This window comes from Ailuropoda melanoleuca, chromosome 10 (assembly GCF_002007445.2).
Source record: "Ailuropoda melanoleuca isolate Jingjing chromosome 10, ASM200744v2, whole genome shotgun sequence".
Classification (NCBI taxonomy): Eukaryota; Metazoa; Chordata; class Mammalia; order Carnivora; family Ursidae; genus Ailuropoda; species Ailuropoda melanoleuca.
The window spans coordinates 1,527,571-1,548,917 of record NC_048227.1 but is presented as its reverse complement, the minus strand read 5'-3'; the positions used below and the strand labels follow the sequence as shown (position 1 = coordinate 1,548,917).

The 21,347-nt window shown below is 58.3% G+C and overlaps 2 protein-coding genes across 5 annotated transcripts in view; one reads left to right on the top strand and one right to left on the bottom strand.

Annotated features, from left to right (window-relative positions):
• Positions 1-11,791, top strand: part of SNX8 (sorting nexin 8) — a 34,809-nt gene extending 23,018 nt beyond the window's left edge. For 2 of the 4 annotated variants that reach the window (XM_034669704.1, XM_034669702.1), the window contains exons 5-11: positions 729-809; positions 1,758-1,918; positions 2,480-2,612; positions 5,369-5,437; positions 6,929-7,078; positions 7,453-7,602; positions 9,090-11,791. In XM_034669704.1, the coding sequence (XP_034525595.1) occupies positions 729-809; positions 1,758-1,918; positions 2,480-2,612; positions 5,369-5,437; positions 6,929-7,078; positions 7,453-7,602; positions 9,090-9,200 (855 nt within the window). In that variant the 3' untranslated portion in view covers positions 9,201-11,791. The remainder of the gene's footprint in view (positions 1-728; positions 810-1,757; positions 1,919-2,479; positions 2,613-5,368; positions 5,438-6,928; positions 7,079-7,452; positions 7,603-9,089) is intronic. The other 2 variants (XM_034669703.1, XM_034669705.1) reach the window with 2 other exon arrangements.
• Positions 11,736-21,347, bottom strand: part of NUDT1 (nudix hydrolase 1) — a 9,916-nt gene continuing 304 nt past the window's right edge. The window contains exons 2-4 of the mRNA XM_011217342.3: positions 19,798-19,966; positions 12,675-12,820; positions 11,736-12,415 (exon numbers count right to left, since the gene is read on the bottom strand). Coding sequence (XP_011215644.1) covers positions 12,243-12,415; positions 12,675-12,820; positions 19,798-19,949 — 471 coding nt within the window. The 5' untranslated portion in view covers positions 19,950-19,966 and the 3' untranslated portion in view covers positions 11,736-12,242. The remainder of the gene's footprint in view (positions 12,416-12,674; positions 12,821-19,797; positions 19,967-21,347) is intronic.

Below are 21,347 nucleotides of genomic sequence, written 5' to 3'. Positions count from 1 at the left end.
AGCTGCGCATGCTGGGCACAGAGCCAGGCAGTGTCCCCATCCTGGAGGCGTAAGGCTCCTCTGATCCCCTGCCTTCACATAGATAGGGTGTCCCTAGGACCTCTCTGACTCCATTTCCTTTGGTAAAATGAGAGAATTAGGACAGATGGTCCTCAAGGCGTCTCTGAGATTCTAGAGTTCCTTGACCCATAAAGAGCTGCAGGTTAGGCTCCCTGCCTATATTTCCCGTGGCTCTTTGTGGGTCCCAGTCTTGGATGTGGCTTTGCCAAGGAGGCCTGTGAGCTGCCCACCAACTCCCCCGGGGCTCTGTGGGCCTGGGTCCTGTGGGTCTGTCCAAAGGAAGGAGGAGACCTCAGTGCTCGTCTGTGTGCCCCATGTGCTGGGACCTACCAGGATCTGACGTCTGTGGCAGGGAGGTCATCCCTGCTCTGTAGATGGAGTGCCCGTGTTTCTGGAGACAGAGCTGCCCTCTGGAGCCAGGGGTTTTGCAGGGCTGGTGATGTTAAGTCAGGCTTTCCTGTCTGGAAGGCCACCCAAAGGTTCAGGTCGATGGGAAGAAGTCAGGGAAGACTGTGACGAGATACTCCGTGACGCCTGTGTAACAGCTGTCCTGTGGGAGCACGTGGCTCTTGAGGAAGGCCTGCGTCCTGCCTCCTGCTGGCCTCCTCGGTCTCACACAGACCATTCTGCAGCTGGTAGAGGCGGGCTGTTTCTGTTTTCCTTTGCAGGACGTACAGAACAAGTTAAAGGAATCCGCTCAGTGTGTTGGAGATGAGTTCTTGAACTGTAAGCTGGCTCCTCGGGCCAAGGTACTTTCTCGTCGTGACGCTCCCCCTCCAGTCCAGGCAGTGACCGCCTGACCCGTTCGTGCTCTCTCGCCTCCGCCACATGCTGGGGATGTTGCTGAGGCCTGCTGCATGGTTTCCCCATTGACTTCCTTTCTCCCGTGCCGACACACGGCGGGTGTCATCCCGTTTCACAGATTGGGAGATGGGCCCCGAGACCACCGAGAAGCTGACCCAGACGGGGCTGAACGTGGTCTGGCCACAGAGCCTGCCAGCTTTCCTACCACATCCCGAGGTTTTTTTGTGATTCAGGTGGACACCGTCTTGGTCACTAGCCTCTCCGATTCCAGGAAGAGGGGGAGTGTTGCAGTGGTTTATTGTAAAATTTAGCAAATCTGTTCTTTCTCTAAAAAGAATTAAGGTGGTAAGTGGGTAGCTTTTTCCCTTTCCTTCTTAACCTGCTTCTCCATATGGAAGTATGGGCTCTCTTAGCTTCATTTATTCCCTAAAGTTCCTGTCTTCTAAGCATTATGTAGTTCATGTTAGTTAATGTTCAAGAATAGTTAATGTTAATGGGTAGTTAATAGTAAAGCTGGTAAAAAGTGACTCTTGGGGGGATAATGCGGCCTCCCGGAGGCCTTGCCCTCGCACCGAGAGTCAGGACTTCGCATGCACGACTTTGAGCTTGACGGTTGTTATCGGAGTGCGTGTTCTGGCAGGACTTCCAGTTGGATCCGCTTTAGGTAAACGCTAGAATTGCCATCTCCTGGGGTCACTCAGCTTAGTGTTTGCGGTGTATGCGTGATGATGGTTTCTGGTTCTTTTTTGAACAAGAAGGGAGGCCCCCACATGGCCTGGTGTCTGGGCTCACGAGCTGCTCTGTTGCTGGGCTGCTTTCCCGTGCTGATAGGTGTCGTCTCCAAAAAGCCATTCACGGCCAGTCACCCATGGCCTTGCTGTCCTCCCTGCCAGGACTTCCTCCCGGCCGACATCCAGACTCAGTTTGCCGTCAGCCGGGAGCTCATCCGGAACGTCTACAACAGCTTCCACAAGCTTCGAGATCGGGCCGAGCGGATCGCGGCGAGGGCCATCGACAATGCTGCTGACCTTCTCATATTCGGGAAGGAGCTGAGGCAGGTGCCCCGCCCGGTTCTTCAGGGCTCGGTCGGGGGAGGGATCTGCAGACTTGAAGGCAAAAGGCGTTTTACCATAGTGACGCCTGTTCTGACCTGTTTCACTTTTAGAAGGTGAAGGAGAGGGTTGGGGAAATGTGTGATGGAATGTAGAAGAAAACGGGGGGGATTTAGGCAGCAAAACCTGGATCCCTAAACACGTGAACATGTGACAATAGGTCACAGGGCGTTTTCCCTACTGTCAGGACTAGACTGGAAAAGGACAGCACGCACCATTTATGCTCCTCTGTGTGGAGGGGCAGCGAGACGGTCAGCCAGGACTGTGCCCTCCTCCTCAGTCTCCAGACGTCTGCATATATGTCCCTGGGGGGCTTGTTGACCAGACTGGTTCAGGAGGCCTGGGGAGGGGGCTCAGGTCCTGCATTTCTGACAGATGCTCAGGTGTCCCCGGGGACCGCGCTTTGCATAGCAGAGGTTGCCCCGGGGCGACATGTCATGCTGGATGGCCAGCTCAGCTCCCAGGCCTTGAGAGTCTTGTCTTCTCTGTTTCTTTTTCCTTAGTGCTTTGGGGTCTGATACGACCCCGCTCCCTTCCTGGGCCTCTCTGAACAGCAGCACGTGGGGGTCCCTTAAACAGGCGCTGAAAGGCCTTTCCGTTGAATTTGCACTGCTTGCTGACAAAGCTGCCCAGCAGGTGAGTGAACTTGTCCTCCTTGGTGCCTGTTCCGAAGAACACCCTGTGCCTTGGGGACGGACGCGGGAACATCTTACATTGACTTCGGAGTTCGGAGTCCGGAGTGAGTGGATACCGGTCTCGGTTGGAACTGCACGTCCCCATCTGTTCCGAGTGGCTCTGTGCGAGCCCTTGACGCTCTGAGGGTGGTTGCCCATGACCAAGACAGACTGGGTTCCGGTCCCTTGAGGGTTGACTTTGCTGAGATGAGAAGCTGTAACCCGTCCTTGAAAACGTAACCTCCGACTTCCCTGGATGCTTCTGGGTGGACGAGGTAGTTCCCACTTTGCTATCCTGGTCAGCGAGTGTTTGGTTCCTCGAGAACTTATCAGGACCGCGAGTAAGCTCTGGCAGCCCGAGAGACCCCCGTGTCCATTCCCCCCGGAGACCCAGGCAGCCTCCGGAAACCCTTCTGCCACACGTGCCCGAGCCGTGTGGTTCTTGGGGATCGATTTGAAGGTCCAGAGTTTACTGGCAGACGCAAAGGCTCACGTGGGTACTTATCTGCTATAAAACTGCTTCGTGACTTTGAGGGTGAGCATTTGCGGCCTGGTTCTTGGGGAAATGGTCTTCAGGCTGGTGGTGGATGGATGCAAATAAATGAAAATGGTGTACTTGGGAAGGGCCTTGCTGCCTGTCTGGTGCGCAGCTCCTTAGTAGCCGGCGAGAGGACGCAGTGACGGTGACAGATTCTCCGGCCGTGGGATTGGGGGGTTTTCAGGCTCCAGGCAGGGCCCTTAGAGCCTCAGGACGTTTCTGAGTGCTGAGAGGAAATTCGATCTTGTTGCTGGTACGGAGAGTCCTGGGTTTTCTTCCTCTGTGGTCCCAGTGCCTGTGTGTTCCTGTTAGAAACCGAGCATCGTGTGTTGTTGGCATTTTTCAGAATTGGCGCTGGGCCCGGTCCCTCTCCAGGCCTGCCAGGTGTCCACATGTGCACCGCCGGGGGACCGGCACTGGGCCGCTGGAGGTGCGGCTGCAGAGGGACCAGCCTGCTCTGCCCTTGGCCAGTGTCTTGTGCTGGGCCCGCCCGTGGGTTATGGTGCTCCCTGGGCCTGTGTCCCTGTCTGTGAGAAGCAAGGGGCCACGTGAGATCATTCAGACACTTCTCATGGAACCTGTTGAACTTTCTTCAAAACTCATTTTAAAATCTAAAATTGAAGCTGTCCCGGTTGCAAGGACCTAGGCCCTGGGCCCACACAGCTCCCGGTTCAACAGGTGTAGCCTCGTGGGGGCGGGAGGGGAAGCGTGTGGGGGTGCACTGTGAATCCCTGGGGGCCACGCAGAACAGAAACTCCGAACTCTGTCATCTCCCGTGTTTTCTGACTGAGGTTTGGATGCCTTTGAAGAGGGAGAGAGGGTTCAGATTTCTGATGCGGTGCAAGTTCGTAGTTTGAAGGCCGCCTGCCCCNGGTGCCACTTCCTGACTATTCCTCGTGGTTTTCACGTTGAAGTGAAATTAATACAGTTTTAATGTGAAACTGGATCAAACGCCTGTCGGGACTTTCATCCAGCACGGCTGGAGTTCTGTTCACGCTCACTGCATGAGGAGACATCCAAGGGCTGGTTTTTCCCAACTCCGTTTCGGCACACCCTGGTTTCATTCTCCCCAGACCCGTTAGGGGCCCTAGGTCGCTATATCCCAGTGGGACAACGGAGACTCAGAGTGGGCTGTTTTTTCCATGCTGACAGGATGGTGGTTTGGCGTCTCATGTGGCATCGGAAGAGAACTGGGACCTAGCCAGTGATGTGAGCAGGAATGGCCCCTCCTGCTTCTAGACCAGGGAGCCTCCGTCCTGTGCCCCTCTGCCCAGTCAGGCGGGAGCAGGGCACTTGCGGACCTCTGGTGTTTTCCTTTCCAAGTTTAAAAAACCTGGAACATGCCTGTAATTTTCCCATGACCTTATTGGCTGGAGTCTTGGCTGTGGGTGTGGGGATGAGTAGCCTGGAACCTCTGAGCTTGGCAGGTGTGAGTCCCGGGTCCCCTGAGTTGGTGGGAGAACCTGGGCGGGAGCCCCTGGCTCCCAGGGCAGTGCTTATAACCCGGTCAGGTTCGTCTCCTCGTTTCTTCCCATCTTCTGCCTTCTGGCTGCACCCTCTACACGCAGAGTCTGCTGTGTGGTTTCTGAGATGAGCTTTTTATGCTGTGCCATAGCTGGAGCCCTAGAGGTTGTGAAAGGGGCTCATTTCTCTGAGGAGCCTGCTGTGCACCTGGGAGAGGTGAGGTGCTCACCAAACACCTGAGAGGTGGTTGGTGAATGGCTAGGAGGTGTTCAGCAAACACCCAGGTGAGGTGCTCAGCAAACACCCAGGCAAGGTGCTTGACAAGTGTTGGTAGCTGAGGGACATGAGCTGTGCTAGAGCCCTTTAGGACACGTGGCTGTGAGCACAGTGTTAGTATGGACGGTTCCCAGGAAGCCAGCCTAGCCCCAGCTCTACTGTGACTTTGGCATGCTGGGAGGTCCAGTGGTGTCGAACAGTGAGCACAAGTGGGCAGATGACCTTGGGAACTGAGGCTGTAGTTGTCATTCAGCTGCTGGGTTCTGTGGTTTCCCTGCCTTGTGTTGGGGGGCCATTGTGTGGGAAGGGGGCTCTTCTGCAGAGCTGGCTGGTGGCTTTGGAGGGGAGAGCCAGCTCAGGGCTGCAGATGGGGGGCCCTGGCTGGGTCTGTGGGTCCTGTGGTGCTCTGTGTTGGTCACCCACCCACCCTTGTTTTCTAGGGCAAACAGGAAGAGAATGACGTGGTGGAGAAATTGAACCTCTTCTTGGATTTGCTCCAGTCCTATAAAGTGAGTCTGGCCGCTCCTTGGCCAAGGACAGAGCTTTTGAGAAGGATCCATGATCTTTCAGGGGTGTGACTCCAGAGGAGTGGACGAAGAGCCGCGAAGCCAGGGCTGTGGAGGGAAGATGGGCCGTAGGCAGTCTTGCCAGTGTTATTTCCCCTTGGTGGGTTCTGCAGGTGCCCTGGGCTGTGGCCCGTGCAGGTGTGCAGACAGGCCTCTGGCTTTCCTTGGTCTGAGAATGGTGGGTGTGCATGCATGCATGCATGTGAGTGTATGTGTGTGTGCACGCATGTATGTATGTGTACGTGTGGATATGTACGTGTATGCGTGCGTGCGTGTGGGAATGTGTATGAGGGTATGCACGAGAGCATGTGTATGTATATGCATATATGTGTGTGTGAGTACACATGTATGAATGTGCGTGCACACGAGTGTATGTGCACGTGCATGTATACGTATAAACTTACGTGGGGACTTGTTATGGGTGTGTATGTACATGTGTGTATGTGTGCAGATGTGAGCACGTATATGTGCGTACGTTCGTGTGTGCACGTATGTGTGCATGTGATGGCACGTGAGTGCACACATACGTGTACGTGTCTGCACACATGTACATATGCATGAGCATGTGTATATGTATGCATGTGTGTACGTTCACACACACTTGTGTATATGAGTGTGCAGTGTGTTCATTTGGGCCTGTGAGCATGTGTGTGTGAACGTGTGTGAGTATGCTAGGTCCCTACAAATATGTGAGGGGCTGGCCTGGCGCTGAGGCAGCTTGCCTCTTCCGTGGGCAGAGATTCTGGGTCCGACTCCAGCTGGGTGTAGGGCTGGCTTCCGAACCGTGGCAGCATCGGTGACGGGCCGGATTGTCTGTGAGGCCAGAGAATCCTTCGTGGTGAGCTCAAGGAGAGGGGCCCCAGTGCTTTGAGGAAGATTCCAGCAGGGATCTCTCTGTTAAGTTGGATGGTGGCCAGGTAGCCTTGAGATCCCAGCACTGTGATTCTGTGGCCAGTGTTTCCCACAAGATTCCTGATTGGGGCTATTTTAGGGACCCAGGGAAATGCCAGTGCATCGTCCTTTTGGAGACGGGTCTTTCTGCTGCTGGAGGGACAGGGGCTTCCTGAAACTGGGCAGCGGGGAAGTCGGAGGTCCATCTTCCGTCTTTACTGTCTGTCTTCCCTTGTGGACAGGGCCTATTTTATGTGGGTTTTGGTTTGCGGTGCTGATTTGCACTGCACCCCTCCTGGTTCAACCCCGGGCCTGTCTCCTGAACCGCTGTTCCATGAACACTTCCTGAGCGTGGAGTGAGTAGGCGTGCGTGGGAACTGTTTCTGAAGAGGAAGGGGCTCGAGTGTGAACAGTGCTGACTCTGAAGCGTGTGTTTCCTAGTCTCCTCCATTGCTCCTCTTTCCACGCCGCCTCCCACCGGGGGAGGGTGGCCCGGGGTCCCTTCTGGCTGGTGGCTGAGCCCAGGTGCCCCTCCCCGCACAGGATCTGTGTGAGCGGCACGAGAAGGGTGTTCTGCACAAGCACCAGCGCGCCCTGCACAAGTACAGCCTGATGAAGAGGCAGATGATGAGCGCCGCTGTGCAGAGCCGCGAGCCCGACTCCGTGGAGCAGCTGGAGTCTCGCATCGTCGAGGTGGTTCTGGCGTGGGGGGACGGGGCGCGGGGGTGGCCCGGGTCTGCCCCCCCCGCCCGGCTGCGCTGCCTGTGAGCAGGCCCGACGGAGCCGCCGCACGCCCGGCCTGGCTGGACCCCTTAGTGTACTGGGCCTGGCTCCTGAGCTTCCAGAGCGTCGCCGCCCTGGGCTGGTGTAGTGGCGGTGGGGGGCGGCCCCACGGTGCCCAGAGCAGGGCCTTGGGGATGCCTGGTTGGGGCGAGTGGCTTGGAACTTTCTCAGCGGCGATGCAGGGAAGGGCTCGAGGCCCTGGGCTCAGGGAGAGGCCATGTATTGGCGTGGCGCTCCGTGGCATCTGCTGGGCCTGGTGCAGCGAGCGGCTCCTCTCTCTGCAGCAGGAGAACGCCATCCAGACGATGGAGCTTCGGAGCTACTTCTCCCTGTACTGCCTGCACCAGGAGATGCAGCTGGTCCACGTCTACCTGCCCCTCACCTCCCACATTCTCGGTGCCTTTGTCAACTCGCAGATCCAAGGGCACAAGGAGGTGGGTCTTCCCGCGCCTGCCCCAGGCTCGGCCAGCACCTTTCTGTCTGGGCGCCTGGGACTTCTGCAGCTGGCCTTGCAGAAGTGCCGGGGAAGGGTCGTGAGCTGGGGGAGCACAGGACCTTAACAGGCCTTGTTCACATCTGCTGTCTCATGTAGCCAAATGGCAATGGCAGAGTTGTCCTCGCGATTCTTGGGGGGTGGGGGGGCAGCGTGAGACCATGAAGGAAGCATTCCTCCTCTCTTGGAGGCATTTTGCAGTTGGGGTAAAGCGCAGTGTCCCCCAGAATTGAGAGAAGGGATGGTGGGGCTTCGGTCAGAGAAGGCAGGGGTTGGCGCAGAGCCCTGGTCCGTGTCTCCTGAGACCCGGTGGCTCCTGAGCTGCTCGGAGCCTGTGCTTCACTTGTCCAGAGACTTGGCAGGCTCTGCTGACACCTGCCTGGCCCCAAGGATCCGGAGTGTGTGGTACTAGCTTGTCTTGGACTTCTCGCTCCTCCTCAAATGGGGACAGGCGCGTCCCTCTCCAGACAGCCTAGAAGACCGCGTGTCTGGCTAGGGTTGAAGAAACTTGTATATCGTCGGCATGTGGTTCTGCTTTGGCCGGCCGCCGCTTTCTGACACGGTGTGTCCTGGGTCCCTTCAAGGCCTGCTGGTAGCCCTGGGAGTACAGTCACCTGCTGGAGGGGTGCGTCTACCGGTGGCCACCTGCAGCTCCTTGGTACGGTAGGGGAGCTCAGGAACTCAGGCCAGAGTTCCCAAAGCCTGGGCCTCAGTCCTAGCTCCGCGCCTGTTGGAACTCTCTGGCCTCGGTTGTGTCATTTAACCTCTGTCGCAAGTTTACGTTTCTGAAAAGTGTGTGCTACGGCCCTCCCTGGCCTCCAGGATCGGTGTGGGATCTGGAGGGTAACGGGCTACAAGCGTGTGGGACTGCAGCGTCCGTGTCCCTGGGGAGTGTCCTGACGTGCCAGCCAGCCAGAGAGGAATGGGCTCCTCTCGCTGGGCTGGAGGCCACCAGGGCCCCGCGTGGACTTGGCTCCGGCCCAGGGAGGCTGATCTCCGAGCCCCCCTCCTCCCTGTGCGCTGGTATCTGCTTCTTAACCTGGATACCAGAGTGCAAGCAAGTGCAGGCAGCATGTCCTCCTCCCACACACGCTGTTCATCTTGTGTTCCTCTGGCAGACCTTGTCGTGTGTGACCGCCACACTGGGAGGGCAGTGCCGCAGAGCTGTCGGGCGGCGGGTCCCACCTGTCAGCCCGTGTGCAGGGCACACCGTTCTGTCTGGTTTCCCCGTCTGCTGTGGAGGAAGGGGATGGGAGGCAGGCCAGGGAGGGGCCAGTTGCCCCCTGGTCTGGTGGTGCTGGGGGAGTGGCACGGGGCCACCACACGGGCCGTGTTGGGACTCCTCGGGGGTTTTACGGAGAATGACACGGGGGCATGGAGACAGCTGGCAGCCGTTCTCATCCTGCTGTGCTCCCTGTCCTCCTGCAGATGAGCAAGGTGTGGAACGACTTGAAGCCCAAGCTCAGCTTCCTCTTCGCTGGACCCAACAGCTCCCTGACCCCGCCGAGGTGTCCGCGGGACGGCGTGTCTCCTCACTAGTGCCAGAGGCCTGGGGCGTGAGCTCTGGGCGGCCTCACTAAAACCTCTTTCCAAATGGTGTGTCCCTGTTTAATTCCCTTCAGACAGCGGCTGCCCCCCCCCCACGGGGTCCCCGGTGCTGGGCTGACACCCGGGCCGGGTGGGGCCAGGGTCTGGGTGCTCCTCCCCTCATGGGGAGCAGGGCCGAGGACATGACGCCAGGCCTTTTAGCGTCCACGGAAGCCACGGGGATCTGCTCAGCTGCCCCTGACCCCACCTGCCCGCCGGCCACACTGTGCCTGTGTCTGGCCAGGAGAATTTGAGGGTCCCTGGAATGGTTTTCTCCCGATTTCCAGAGGGTAGGGCAGCAGGATGGTTTCCAGATGGCAGGTGCCGGGGGGTCATGTGCAGGGGCCCCCAGGGGCTTAGAGCAGTCAGGAGGGTCTGGAGGAGCTGACCCCACAGAGGGCAGGACTGTCCCTGGTTGGGTGAGAGGTGGCTGTACCCAGCACATCCCTGGAGGCCAGCAGGCTGTCCTGGGCAGATGTGGGAGCGGCAGTGTGAGAGTGCGTGGGGCGGGGACTCAGGGGCGCTGGACACACAGTGTTGATTTCAGAGGACAAGCCCCAGGGAGTGCCGTGGGGGCCCTGGTCTGGTCTCTAGGGCAAAGTGTCCTGTGTGCCTCCCTGCGTGCACGCTCACTCTCTGACCCATGTGTAGCCGGTAGTGCGCGATGTCGGAGACAAGTTGAAGTGGTGCTTCTGCCTGTCCAAGTGCAGCAACGGCTCCGTCCTCGCAGCTGCCTGGACGCCCCTCTCTTTGCAGACCGCACCTTGAGCCTGGACACTGGAAGGGCAGAGGAGGGTGGGCGGGGGGTGGTGTCCCAGCTGGGCTGTGCAGGAGGGGTCCGTGCCTCGTGGCTGACCCACTTTACACAACCTCACTTACTCTAGGCCCTCAGACCCCTCCTTCTAGCCTCCCTACCACACCCACAGGCCCAGAGGGCGTCTTTTCAGGAGCTCTGGGGCTCGTGTGTGTCTAGGGCCCGGGCGCTTCCTGCTCTGAATCCCTTTCGTGTGAACACAGGCAGGCGCTTCCTCCCAGGCCTGCGGCTCTTGGAGCGCACCGTTCCCTGGCCCTGAGCGCTGCCAGGGGAGGTTCTGACCGCACTACAGGATTCCTGAGATTCATGCCTCCCGGGGGTGCGCGCAGACTCGTGGGGCTTTTCCTGGGTCACGTCCACTGTATCTGCACACAGCATGGGGACCAAGGGTAATTTCTCTACCCGCAGACAGGTGGGCTTCCCCGAGGACACCATGCACACCACAGCCTGGGGGACGACCGTGTCGGGCCGGGACTCGGGCCCGCCCCTCGTGTGGCTTCTGCCGGTGCTGGTGGAGCAGCCGTGGGGGTGCGGGGGAAGGCCGGCTGTGCCCCACCCAGCCCGAGGCCCCGCGACCACGGCTCGTGTCTCCCTGGGCTGACGAGGAGATGGGCAGCGTATCCGCAGAGCCCAGCATGTCAGGGGCCGTTTTGGTCACTGGCCTGTTCTGGGCGGTGCTCGCGTTCTGATGCCCACCGTAGAAATGTGTTCTCAGGCACTGTGAGTGGTCTGTACCGCCCCGCAGGGCTGCCCCCACGGCCCTGTGTGCCCTCGAGCCATAAAGCGTGATCTCTAAGCCTCCTGTTCATCCCTGTTTGCTGCTCACCTGCCCGCGGCCGGCGAGGGACAGGCCACCCCAGGACAGTGCAGAGCCGGGGAGACACCCCGAGTAGGCCCCGCCTTGCACGCTCTGGGGCTGGGGGCGCAGGCATTGGTCAGCAGCACGAAGGTGGGAGGGCCTCCTCACCCAGGTCACTAAGGAGACTTCCAGCACCAGACTGGCAGTGTGCTTTCTGAAGAGGACCTGCGGGCGACTCCAGGTTCCCGTGGCCTCTCCCTGTGGTGGAAGCCAGGAGCCACTCCTGCCTGCAGCTCTTGCCCGCAGGGGCACTTCTGGGCCATCCCCTCCCTCCCCCAGGCCTGCAGGGAGGTCAACAGACAGATGGAGAGACTTGCTGGGGGTGGGGTCATGTCCTTTCTGTGCCCTCAGCTGGGGACACTAGAGGTCACCTTTTGTCCCACACAGAGCCTCCGTGTGCCCGAGCCTGGGCTGCTAGTGGATTCCTGGGCTTGGGTTTTTCTGCTCAGTGGTGTCTGGGGAGGCCTCGGCTGCCTGGGAGAGCAGAAGGGCCTTACTTGTCTTCCATGGCCTGTGTGGTCTGAATGCCACAGGGACAGCCCTGCTCCCTGATTCCGGCAAGGCTGGAGTGGAGCCCCGCCCGGGACCTTCCAGCCTGGACCCCGCTCGCTCGCTATCGCCTGCAGAGCAGGAGTGGGACACAATGGCTCTGATACAGGCGCACGCGGGACCCCACACGGACTGAGGTCACGCTGGTCCCATCTGCCCTCAAGGCCCTCCCTCGGTGACGCGGTTTGATGTATGGAGCACTTTATATGGCTGTAGGGGTCAGTTACTACTATGCCCAGTAAACTCAAACTGTTCACAGATGGCCTGCATTCCAAAATTTTTATTAACAAACATGAACACCCATTAAACCTGTTTATGAAAGCTGAGTAAATCGTTGTGTTCTCTGCCTTCCCCCTTCCTGGCGGTCAGAGATGTGGACAGCCTCTGGTGCGTCAGACCAGGGTTTTACACCTGGGCCAAGGCTTCCTCAGTTTCCCCTTGATGGAGCAGTGGTAAGCAAGGAGGATATAGCTGCTCGCCCACGCTGGTCCCACCAAGAGCCTGTGGCACCACACAGAGCAGTGCCCAGTCCTCCAGCTGTCCCCTCTACCCCACTCTGTCCCAGGGTGCGGTCATAGCCCGGCCATCTGGTGGCTTCCTGAGGATGGGCCTGGGCTGGCCATGCTGGGGTCCCGTGAGGAGTGTGAAAAAGGTAAAAGGCCTTTATTTTCACCTCCGCCCACCCCACCCGTGAGATGACAGCCGCGTCTCGGGGTTCAGTGAGCAGGTGACGTGGGTCCTGTGGCCCGCAGGGCCCAGCGTGCTTCCGCCTCTAGACCTTGTCCACCTCACGCAGCGTGTAGTCCAGGATGGTGTTAGGACCCTGGAACTTGAAGTACCCATGGAATTTCTTCTTCTGAAGCAAGAGGGGAAACCAGTAGCTGTCGTCGGGCCACATGTCCGCAAAGGGGATCTGGTCCAGCTGGAACCACTGAGGACGCATTTCTGCAGCGGGTGGAAAGGAGAGAGCACGGACGTCCCACCTGCGCTCAAACTGCCCGTCACTGAGCAATGACCAGGCGGGTCTGTGTGGGGAACCGGATGAACTCTTGGGTTCAGTCCTCCCGGCGGTGTCACTTTGTCACTTTATGGAAGAGGAACGAGGCTCAGAGCTAGATGCTGGTGCAGTGCCTGCCTCGCGGACCTGGACCTGGCTTCCCCTTGCCCGCGGGGGTGGGGAGAAGGGACGGGCTCCAAGACTCACCATCGCTCTCCACGGGCGTCCCCTGGACACTGTCTGTGCAGAAGATGTGCACGTCCATCAGCTCAGGCTCGCCCACAAACTCAAACACGATGTGGCCCACCTTGTGAAGTGCTTCCACGGTCAGACCGCTCTCCTCCTGCAGCTCCCTGCGGGCGGGGCAGGCGACATGTACAGCAAGGCCGTGGGGAGGGCAGAGCAGCAGGGCCACCATGGGCATGCACGCACTTCCAGACCTGGCGGGACTTTGCAGAGCCTGTGAGCCACGGGGCGGCCCTGGCCTGGCTGAGCTCAGCTGTCTGGGGGTCATGGGAGGTGGGCGGCAGAGCTGGGAACCTGCCACCCTGTTCGGCTCCTGCTCTTCCTGTGGGGCGGCGACAGCCACATGGATGCTGCTCTGGGGGCTGCAGGCTCCGGGAACCTGGGCCCCAAGCCCGAAGAACCCCCACCCCCGACTCGTGCTCAGAACACAGGATCAGACCGCAGGTTTCCATCGCCTCCCAAGGGGACACCCCAACCCTCCAGCCGGCTCCCCCACTGATGATGGGACAGGTGCTTCAGGCCTCCTCCCAGAGACCCCGTCCCCACCTGAGCACAAGCGTGATGCACGATAGCAGAACCAGGCTGCCCCTGAACGTCCTGATGCTGGCGTCTGTTTCAAAGTATCCCCCAAATCACATGATCGTGGTAGACGTGGCCAGCACCCCTGGATGCCTCCCCAGAAGGAGCCCTTGTGCCCATTTCTGGGTAATCTTTGGGCCGTCTCCTTCGTGCATCCCTTCACGTGCCTGCAGACGCGGCGCACGTGTTTGGCACCAGGGTGCCCCATGCGGGAGCAGAACACCCCCCACACCTCACGGAGCGCGGCCAGTGTCCCAGCTAGTGTGGGTCACCGGATGGGAACAGTGGCCACCTTGCTGGTCACGAGGCAGCGGTGAGGGGCAGCTTCGCACACCCTGTCCAGCGGCTCAGCCAGCTCCTTCACCCGGCGTTCACGCAGCCAGCGTTTGCTGGAGGCTCTGTGCTCCGGACTCTGGGGACCCCCAGCATGGCAGCCGCAGAGTTCCGTCTGTTCCTTCCTGAGACAGTCTCGCTTCCCTACTGCCCTATATTTGTTTCTGTAAGCATTCTAATTATGCTTGACCATTTATAGTTGTATGTTAAGAATTTTTTTTTTCTCTTTAGCTTTGATCTCCAAGTTATGTTCGGAACACAATGCATAATTGCTTCCTGTGCCTGGAACAAGAAGCCAGGGAACCACTTTGCTCATTAAACACACACGCAGGGGTGCCTGGGTGGCTCAGTCGTTAAGCATCTGCCTTTGGCTCAGGTCATGATCCTAGCGTTCTGGGATCGAGCCCCACATCAGGCTCCCTGCTCAGCGGGAGGCCTGCTTCTCCCTCTCCCACTCCCCTTGCTTGTGTTCCCTCTCTCGCTGCCTGTCTCTCTGTCAAATACATAAATAAAATCTTTAAACACACACACGCACACACACACACACACACGTTGGGTCTTAGTGGTCTGATTCCAGCAGTTGCCTTCCTCCGCTCGGAACCCACCCTGAGCTCCCGGTAAGGCCTGCAGGAGTCACGTGAGCCAGCTGCCACTGCAGAGCAGGCCCGAGTGGGTTTGAAAGCTTGGATTTATTCACTGACGTGGCTAATTAAAGTTAGACTTGACTAAAAACAAGAATGTGTGTTTTCACTTGGGGGGTGCAAATGGCTCCCCAATGAAATGTCCTGGCACCCCGCGGGGCCTCCCCCAGCCCTCTGGCAGCAGGGGGGTGGGGCTCGCTTTGAAAAACTTCACCTAGTGATTTAATGTTTTGACTAGGTTTGGTTAATCTTCCCCGAACACACAGCAGTGCACGAAGTACCGATAATCTCACTTCACAGGCTGGGGTAATTAGCGGGATGACAGTTTCAGTTCTGCTGAAGTGTCGGACTGTGTGTGATGCTCAGCTCCCCAGATGGCACAGAACGGGATGAGTTGCGCATTACACAAAGGGACAGCAGCCAAGTGTCTGGGCGGGTGCGGGGGGCTCCCCCGCAGTGCCGGGGCTCTGTTCAGCCGCTCCTCTGGGGGTTCTCTGAACACGGCGCTCTGCAGTCTTGCCAGGGGCGTCAGGAACGCTGGCCAGACAGGGGGGCCCTCCACCCACCTCAGCTCAGACCTGACTCTGACAGGCCCCAGGTCCCTGCAACCCACCGCCTCCCAAGAACGCTATCCTTGCTGCTCCTACGGCTGCTCCCCCAGGGTGACCACTCGCGTGGACGTGGCCACCCCAAGCGTGCGGGTGAGGATGGTATGTCAGCCCAGCTCTAGGCCTGCAGACTGCTCCGGGATCCATAAGGGCGCAAGGGGAGTGCGGCAGATAAAGCACGTGCCAGGCTCCCCACAGAGGCCACCCCGGCTCACCTGCCTGTCAGAAGCCTGGACAACCACTGTGGTCAGTCATCCTTGTGGCCTGTGGGGCCCTGAGACCCATCTCAGCCTGCTCCCAAAATGGAGTAGAATGTGTGGTCTGGCCTCTCCCTCTCACCCCACAGGGGCAGGGGCACAACCCTCCTTTGTCAGAGGGGGTCCTGACCTCCGGCTCCATCCTAGACACCAGGTTGGTACCCCAGTGGCCCCGGAGAGAGGAGATGGGGGTCCCAGAGAGTGCTTGTCGGAGCTGGCCCTGAGAGCAGGAGCAGTTGTGGTGCTGTGTGGCCCACTGGGTGGTCGGTGTGTGGCTCTGGGGCTGACCTTTGGCCCTCAACCTCAGGGTGAGGCCTGTCCCTGCCTTCATGAACGATGTCTGTAGCACGATGGCCTGGCCCTCTGCTTCTGAGTGTGGAAACCGTTCCTGCCCCGTGGCCATGGGAGGATGTTGTCCAGGGGGAACATGCTGCCTGCAGGGGCACGACAAGCCCATGGGGATGCCCAGGGGGTCACCGGAGGCAGCGGCCTCCACGGCCTCACTCGCTGCATGAGGCCTCCAGAGTGTGAACGAGCCTCTGAGGATGATGAATCCCTTTATAACACAGGCGCGAGTGACTCTGACAACAGTGCAAGGTCGCCGATTTCGTGAGGGCTCTGTGATCTGTGGTGAGGTCAGGACAGAGGGATGAGTCATGACCATGTGAGTACCCTGCCGGTGGCCTCTAGGTCAAGCGAGCGTCTAGAGCCCAGGGCCCAGGGCAGCATCTGGCCAGCTGTGCTGGGCTCCTTCAGTTACCCACCCAGCCACGGGATGCCTCCGAGGGCCCCCGTGTGGCACTGGGGGCAGCGGGACAGGAAACAGACGTCAGGCTGTGTCACGTCTGCCCTGTGATTACGCCAGAGGGGGCTGCAGGGCTGTGAAGACGTGGTCTCTTCAAGAAATGATGCTGTGGCAGCCAGACATCTGGACGCAAGAATCTCTACCCTCTGCCTTATACCTTACGCCAAACTCCATTCCAGGTGGAGTAGCAATCTAACATTCCTGAACATTCGAGAAGAAAACTTAGGGCAACGTCTCCTTAAGCTTGGGACAGGCAAAGATTTCTTTAAAAGGATAGAAATGATGCCTGTAGAGAAAAAGCCGCATATGGGATTCCATTGAAGATGAAACTTCTGCTCTTCGAAGGATCACTAAGAATGAAGAGGACACTTGCAGGAGACTGGACGTGGCCAAGGAAAGACTATGAGCCGGAGGCATCTCGACAGAACGGCCAAGAGAGCGGTGGTCGGAGAAGACTGAACAAAATATCAAGGGCGTGGGGCAGCGAGGAAGCGTGTGAGCCACGCTAACAGGAACGCCGGCAGAAGAGAGACAGGGACGGAAGACATGACTGGGAATGTCCCTGAATTAATGTCAGACACCAAACCACGGGTCCCAGGAGCTCAGGAGACACCAACCACGACAAATGTCAGACACGTCACCTTCAGGGTGTAATAAATCAGAGACAAAGAAAAGATCCAGGGGCATCTGAGCGGCTCAGTCGGTCCAGTGTCCGACTCTTGACTTCGGCTCAGGTCATAATCTCAGGGTCCTGGGATCAAGCCCTGCGTCAGGCTCCCTGCTCAGTGCGGAGTCGGCTTGGGATTCTCTCTCCTTTTGCCCCTCCCCCTCAACACACTCTAAAATAAAGCAAATAAATCTTAAAAATAAAAATTAAAAAAAAGATCTTGAATGGAGCCAGAGAAGAAAGCACCTGCCCCCAGAGGAACAGGGGAGGAGTGGCATCTGACTCCTCGGACGCCGGACGGGCGGGAGCGGGGAGTGAAATAGCTAGGGTTCAGAGAAAAAACAAAACCGCCAACCTAGAATTCCGTACTCCCCTTCCCTTCAAAAGGGAAGGAGAAATAAAGACTTTGTCAAAGAAAAACCGAGGGACTCTATTACCAGCACACCTGACTCATAACAAATGTGAAAACAAGTTCTTCAGAGAGAAGGAAAGGGAGAGCTCAGAGCTCGCATCTGCACAGAGACCGCAACAGCACGGAAGGGTAAGTGAAGGCAAGATGAAACAGTTTTATTTTATTTTTTACAAGATTTTATTTATTCATGTGAGAGACAGAGCAAGCACAAGCAGGGGGAGTGGCAGAGGCAGAGGGAGAAGCAGGCTCCCCGCTGAGCAGGGAGCCTGACATGGGACTCGATCCCAGGACCCTGGGATCATGACCTGAGCTGAAGGCAGACGCTTCACCGACTGAGCCACCAGGGCAGCCCCAGATGAAACAGTTTTAATTGTTAACCGACTGTTCAAAGTAACAGCGATGATGTATCCGCTTACTTACACCCACTGCTACATAAAATGAACAGTGAGGATTCAGGGACGGGGCCGGGATTGGGACGTCTGCTGTCCCGGGGCAGGCAGACCACCCGTGGGACGGGGCAGTGTCGTGTGAAAGCACACCTGGATTAGCAGCTAATCCAAATGGACTCCTGGAAAGTGCTCAGTTAAAATCATAAAACTCAGAGAAGAAGAGGAAGACAAACACAGGAACACAGGACAAGGGTGATGAACAGAACAGGTATGAACCCACCCGCGGAATCTCTACTTGGAACATCAGTGGTCCACATGCTCCCATGGAAGACAGATGGCTGGAGTGGATCAAAAGACAAGACCACCTGTCTACACGGAACCACACTGGCTATAAAGACGACAAGCGTGAGTGTAAGATGATGAAGATTAAAAAATACAGACTAAAAGTAAATGGAGACAACCACTCCATGCTAACACTAATCAAAGGAAAGCAGGAGTATCTGTCTGAGTTTCAGACAGTCCAGACCTCAATGCAACAACCGGCGTTGGGAATAAAGCAGGGTATTGCATACTGGGAAAGGGTCCCCTTCTCCATGATACCGTCCTCAACACGTATGGGCCTCAAAACAGAGGCCAACTAACAGAACTGCAAGGAGAAACAGATGAATCCGCTGTCCCAGCCAGAGACTTCAAGCAGAAAGCCATAAGGATGTTAAAATGTGTAAAGAACTACAGATCCCGAAGAAAAAGGCAACCCAAGTTTTAAAAAATGGACGAAAGACTTGGGCAGACACTTCACAAAGAGCAGACATCCAAGCGGCCCCCAGATGCGGCGCAGGCAGGACACTTCAAGCCCTCGGGCGGACCGGTCCCTCCAGCGCGGCTGCAGTCAGCGGCACGTGGTGCTCTGCACACCGTCCCCCCCCCGGGGTGGTGGCCCCCATGAGAGCCGTCATGGCACCTGAGACCCGGGACTGTTGACGGCGGTGCCACTTTTGGCTGCAAACCGGGAACAACCAGCGGCCATGGCTGGTGCACGAGCCGCGTGACGCTTTAGAACAGGCCATTGTGCAGGTGGCCCTCTCCATCTCCTGATCTATGTGCTGGCCACACGAGGGCCCGTTTCTCAAACACTCCCGGGTGAAGACGGGTGCAGGCCGACTCCGGGACCGGGGTGTGTGCAAGGCCTTCGGGCCTGGCCTTGTGCAGTCTTGGGGTGCAGAGACGGCGGGGAGAGGGATCATTAACTTTGAGTGGCAGCAGGGCCACTGGCAGAGACGGGAAGACTGTGGGGGCGGTCAGCCAGGCAAGTAGCCTGGACGAGCGGGGTGGGTGATAGCTGGGGGTGTCTGAGGGGCAGTGGCGGGAGAAGGGTGAGGCTGCACCACGTGCAGGCTCCACGGATGACATGGGAGTTGGGTTTAATGGTACCGGGCACTTTAAAGAGACCTCATGCATGAGTGTGAGACAGAGACCCAGACTCAGGTTCGAGAAGGTCGCCTGGGGGTTGTGGGAGAATGGACCCAGGAGAGAAAGGGCAGAGCAGGAGGCCAGGTGGGAGGCCACCGCACCTGTCCAGCTGACAAGAGGAGTTGTGGATGTGGCAGCAGCGGGAGGCCCATCAACAGGGATTCGAGTTCTAGCCCAGGGACAGACAGCACGTGCCTCCTTGTCTTGAGAACATGAGTTTCCTGCCCGATCCTGCCTCAGAGACTGGACATTTCTTACATGGGTTTTCATGTTTAAAAAAAACCCGAACTCGAGAACCACCGGGCTGTAGTGCCTGCAGCCTTCTTCCCTTCCAGAAGGCTCACTGGTATGCGTGCAGGGCTCTGTTCTCCACCCCAGGGAGAGCAGCCTTAATTAAGGTCACCAGCTTTCTTCAGATTGACATCAACAGTGGCAAAGGTTTGCGTAGGGCTCTGTGGCATTTACACACACCACCTCCTTCTACCCGCACGTGCCTATGAGGAGAACGAAGGGAAAAGGGCTTGAAATTGGAGAGCTGTGTGATGGCAGGCAAGCTGCTCGACCTCTCTGGGCTTCGCTTCCTGCTCTTGGGAAGTGCTGAGGATTAGCGGACAGTGTGTGCTCGAAAGGGCTGACACAGAAACGCTTGTCATCGGCTCCCCTGAACAGACCAAGACATCCAGTGATGGGCCAACCCCTTGGCTGGAAGAAGCCGCGTGCACAGCCTTGACCCCCTCCCCATGTCCCCAGCAACACCTAGCAAGTACCAGCACTCACCGCCCTTCCACACCCTTTACCAGAGGCAGGAGCTGTTACTGTTACCCCATTCTGCAGATGAAGGAACTGAGGCCAAAGGGCTCTGTAATGAGCTCCAGTCTATCCCCTCGGGAGCTGGTTGTGTGGTCAGGCCCACCCCCCCTCACCTCTTGGCCCCGTCCTCGATGGTCTCTCCGTCTTGAACTTTGCCCCCAAAGCCATTCCAGCGGCCGGCCCCGAAGCCTCGCTTCTTCATGCCCAGAAGCACGCGCTGAGACTGCAGCACAAGTACCAGTGTGTAGAGCCTGGCGGCGCCCATGGTCCCCCAGGGATCCCCTGCGGAAGGCAAGAGGGCTGGGTCAGCTTGACCTGGGTGTGGATGGAGGCCAGGGGCCGGGTGAAATGGGAACGTGCCGTGGAAGGCAGGGAGGAGAAGCCTGGTATGTAACCTCCCAGCCCTGCCACACATGGCTCGTCTCAGTGAACGAGTGAGAGTTGGGGCTAGAAAGAGCCTTGGCTCTCCAAACCCAGTGGCTGCAGTGCCCAGACCCTTGGCAGGAGATGGCCACGTGAACCCTTGCGCCGCCTCAGCACAGAAACAGGAGGACAGTCCACCCCCGGGCACCAACATAACCATGGTTCTTGGGGCTGGCTTCTAGCTGTGGCCTTTTCATCAGTGGGGTTGTCTTCTGGCCTATTGGGATCTGCGTTCTGCACCTCAACAGTAGCAGACCTAGAGTCCCAAGGAGCACGGAGCTCCTGACGGGGGAGAGCCCGCCCCACAGGGCTGGCTGTTCCTCTGTCCTGTCACAGCTCACAGTCTGCTCATAGCCCTTGCGGCTCTGGGATCTGGGACTGGAGCCACAAGGGCCCCTCCTGCTCGAGTGGGTGAGCACTTCCCACGGTGAAGTCTGGGAGGTAGCTGGAGACATGGTAGAGGACCAGGGGCAGGTCCCCCATCCATGCAGCCCTAGCGCAGCCTGGGGCCCAACAGACACAAGTCACCCACCCTGGGGACCAGCTAGATGACACGCAGGAGCAGGGATCCTTCCGGGAAGTCCCTGTGTCTGAGACAAGGCACCTTCAGCAGGGTCCTGGCGTTGGGGGTGGGTGTCTGTGCTTGAGCCCGTGTGCCTGCGTCCTTGGTCGTGAGGCTGGCGGGTTCACGCCCAAAGCCCTGGCTTCCCCCTGAGCTGTGTTGGTGAGCGGGAGGATACTGGCAGCTTCAGCTATCACTTAGGAAGGATTCGCTATGTGCTTCTCAAACGTTATTCTATTTAACAACTCCGTGAGCTAAGACTTGCTCTCTCCATTTTCGGAGGAAGAAGGGGAAGCTGGGGGCAGAGTTGGACCCAAGGTCAAAGGGCAGACTCAGCGCCAGAATCTGGGTCTAGTGGCTGCTGAGGTCCAGCTGGTGCACAGATGCTGTAGCAAGCGGCCTGGGTCCTCAGAGAGCCTATGTAATGTCAGGGGCTGGGGGGCTGCCTCGACTGGGCAGCCCTACCTGTTAGCCGTGGGGCCCGAGTCAAGGCACCTGTACACTGAGGCCCCTTACTAGGGCTCTGAGACAATATCCGCTATCCGCAGAGCGCCAGGCAGATCTCACACAGAGCGGGGGCTTGGGACATCACGTCCCCAGGCCCCGAGACCCCCCGTGGTCCCGGATCCTTCTCCTCTGACCTCTGCTCACCCGGCACCCCGCCCGCCCCTTCCCTCC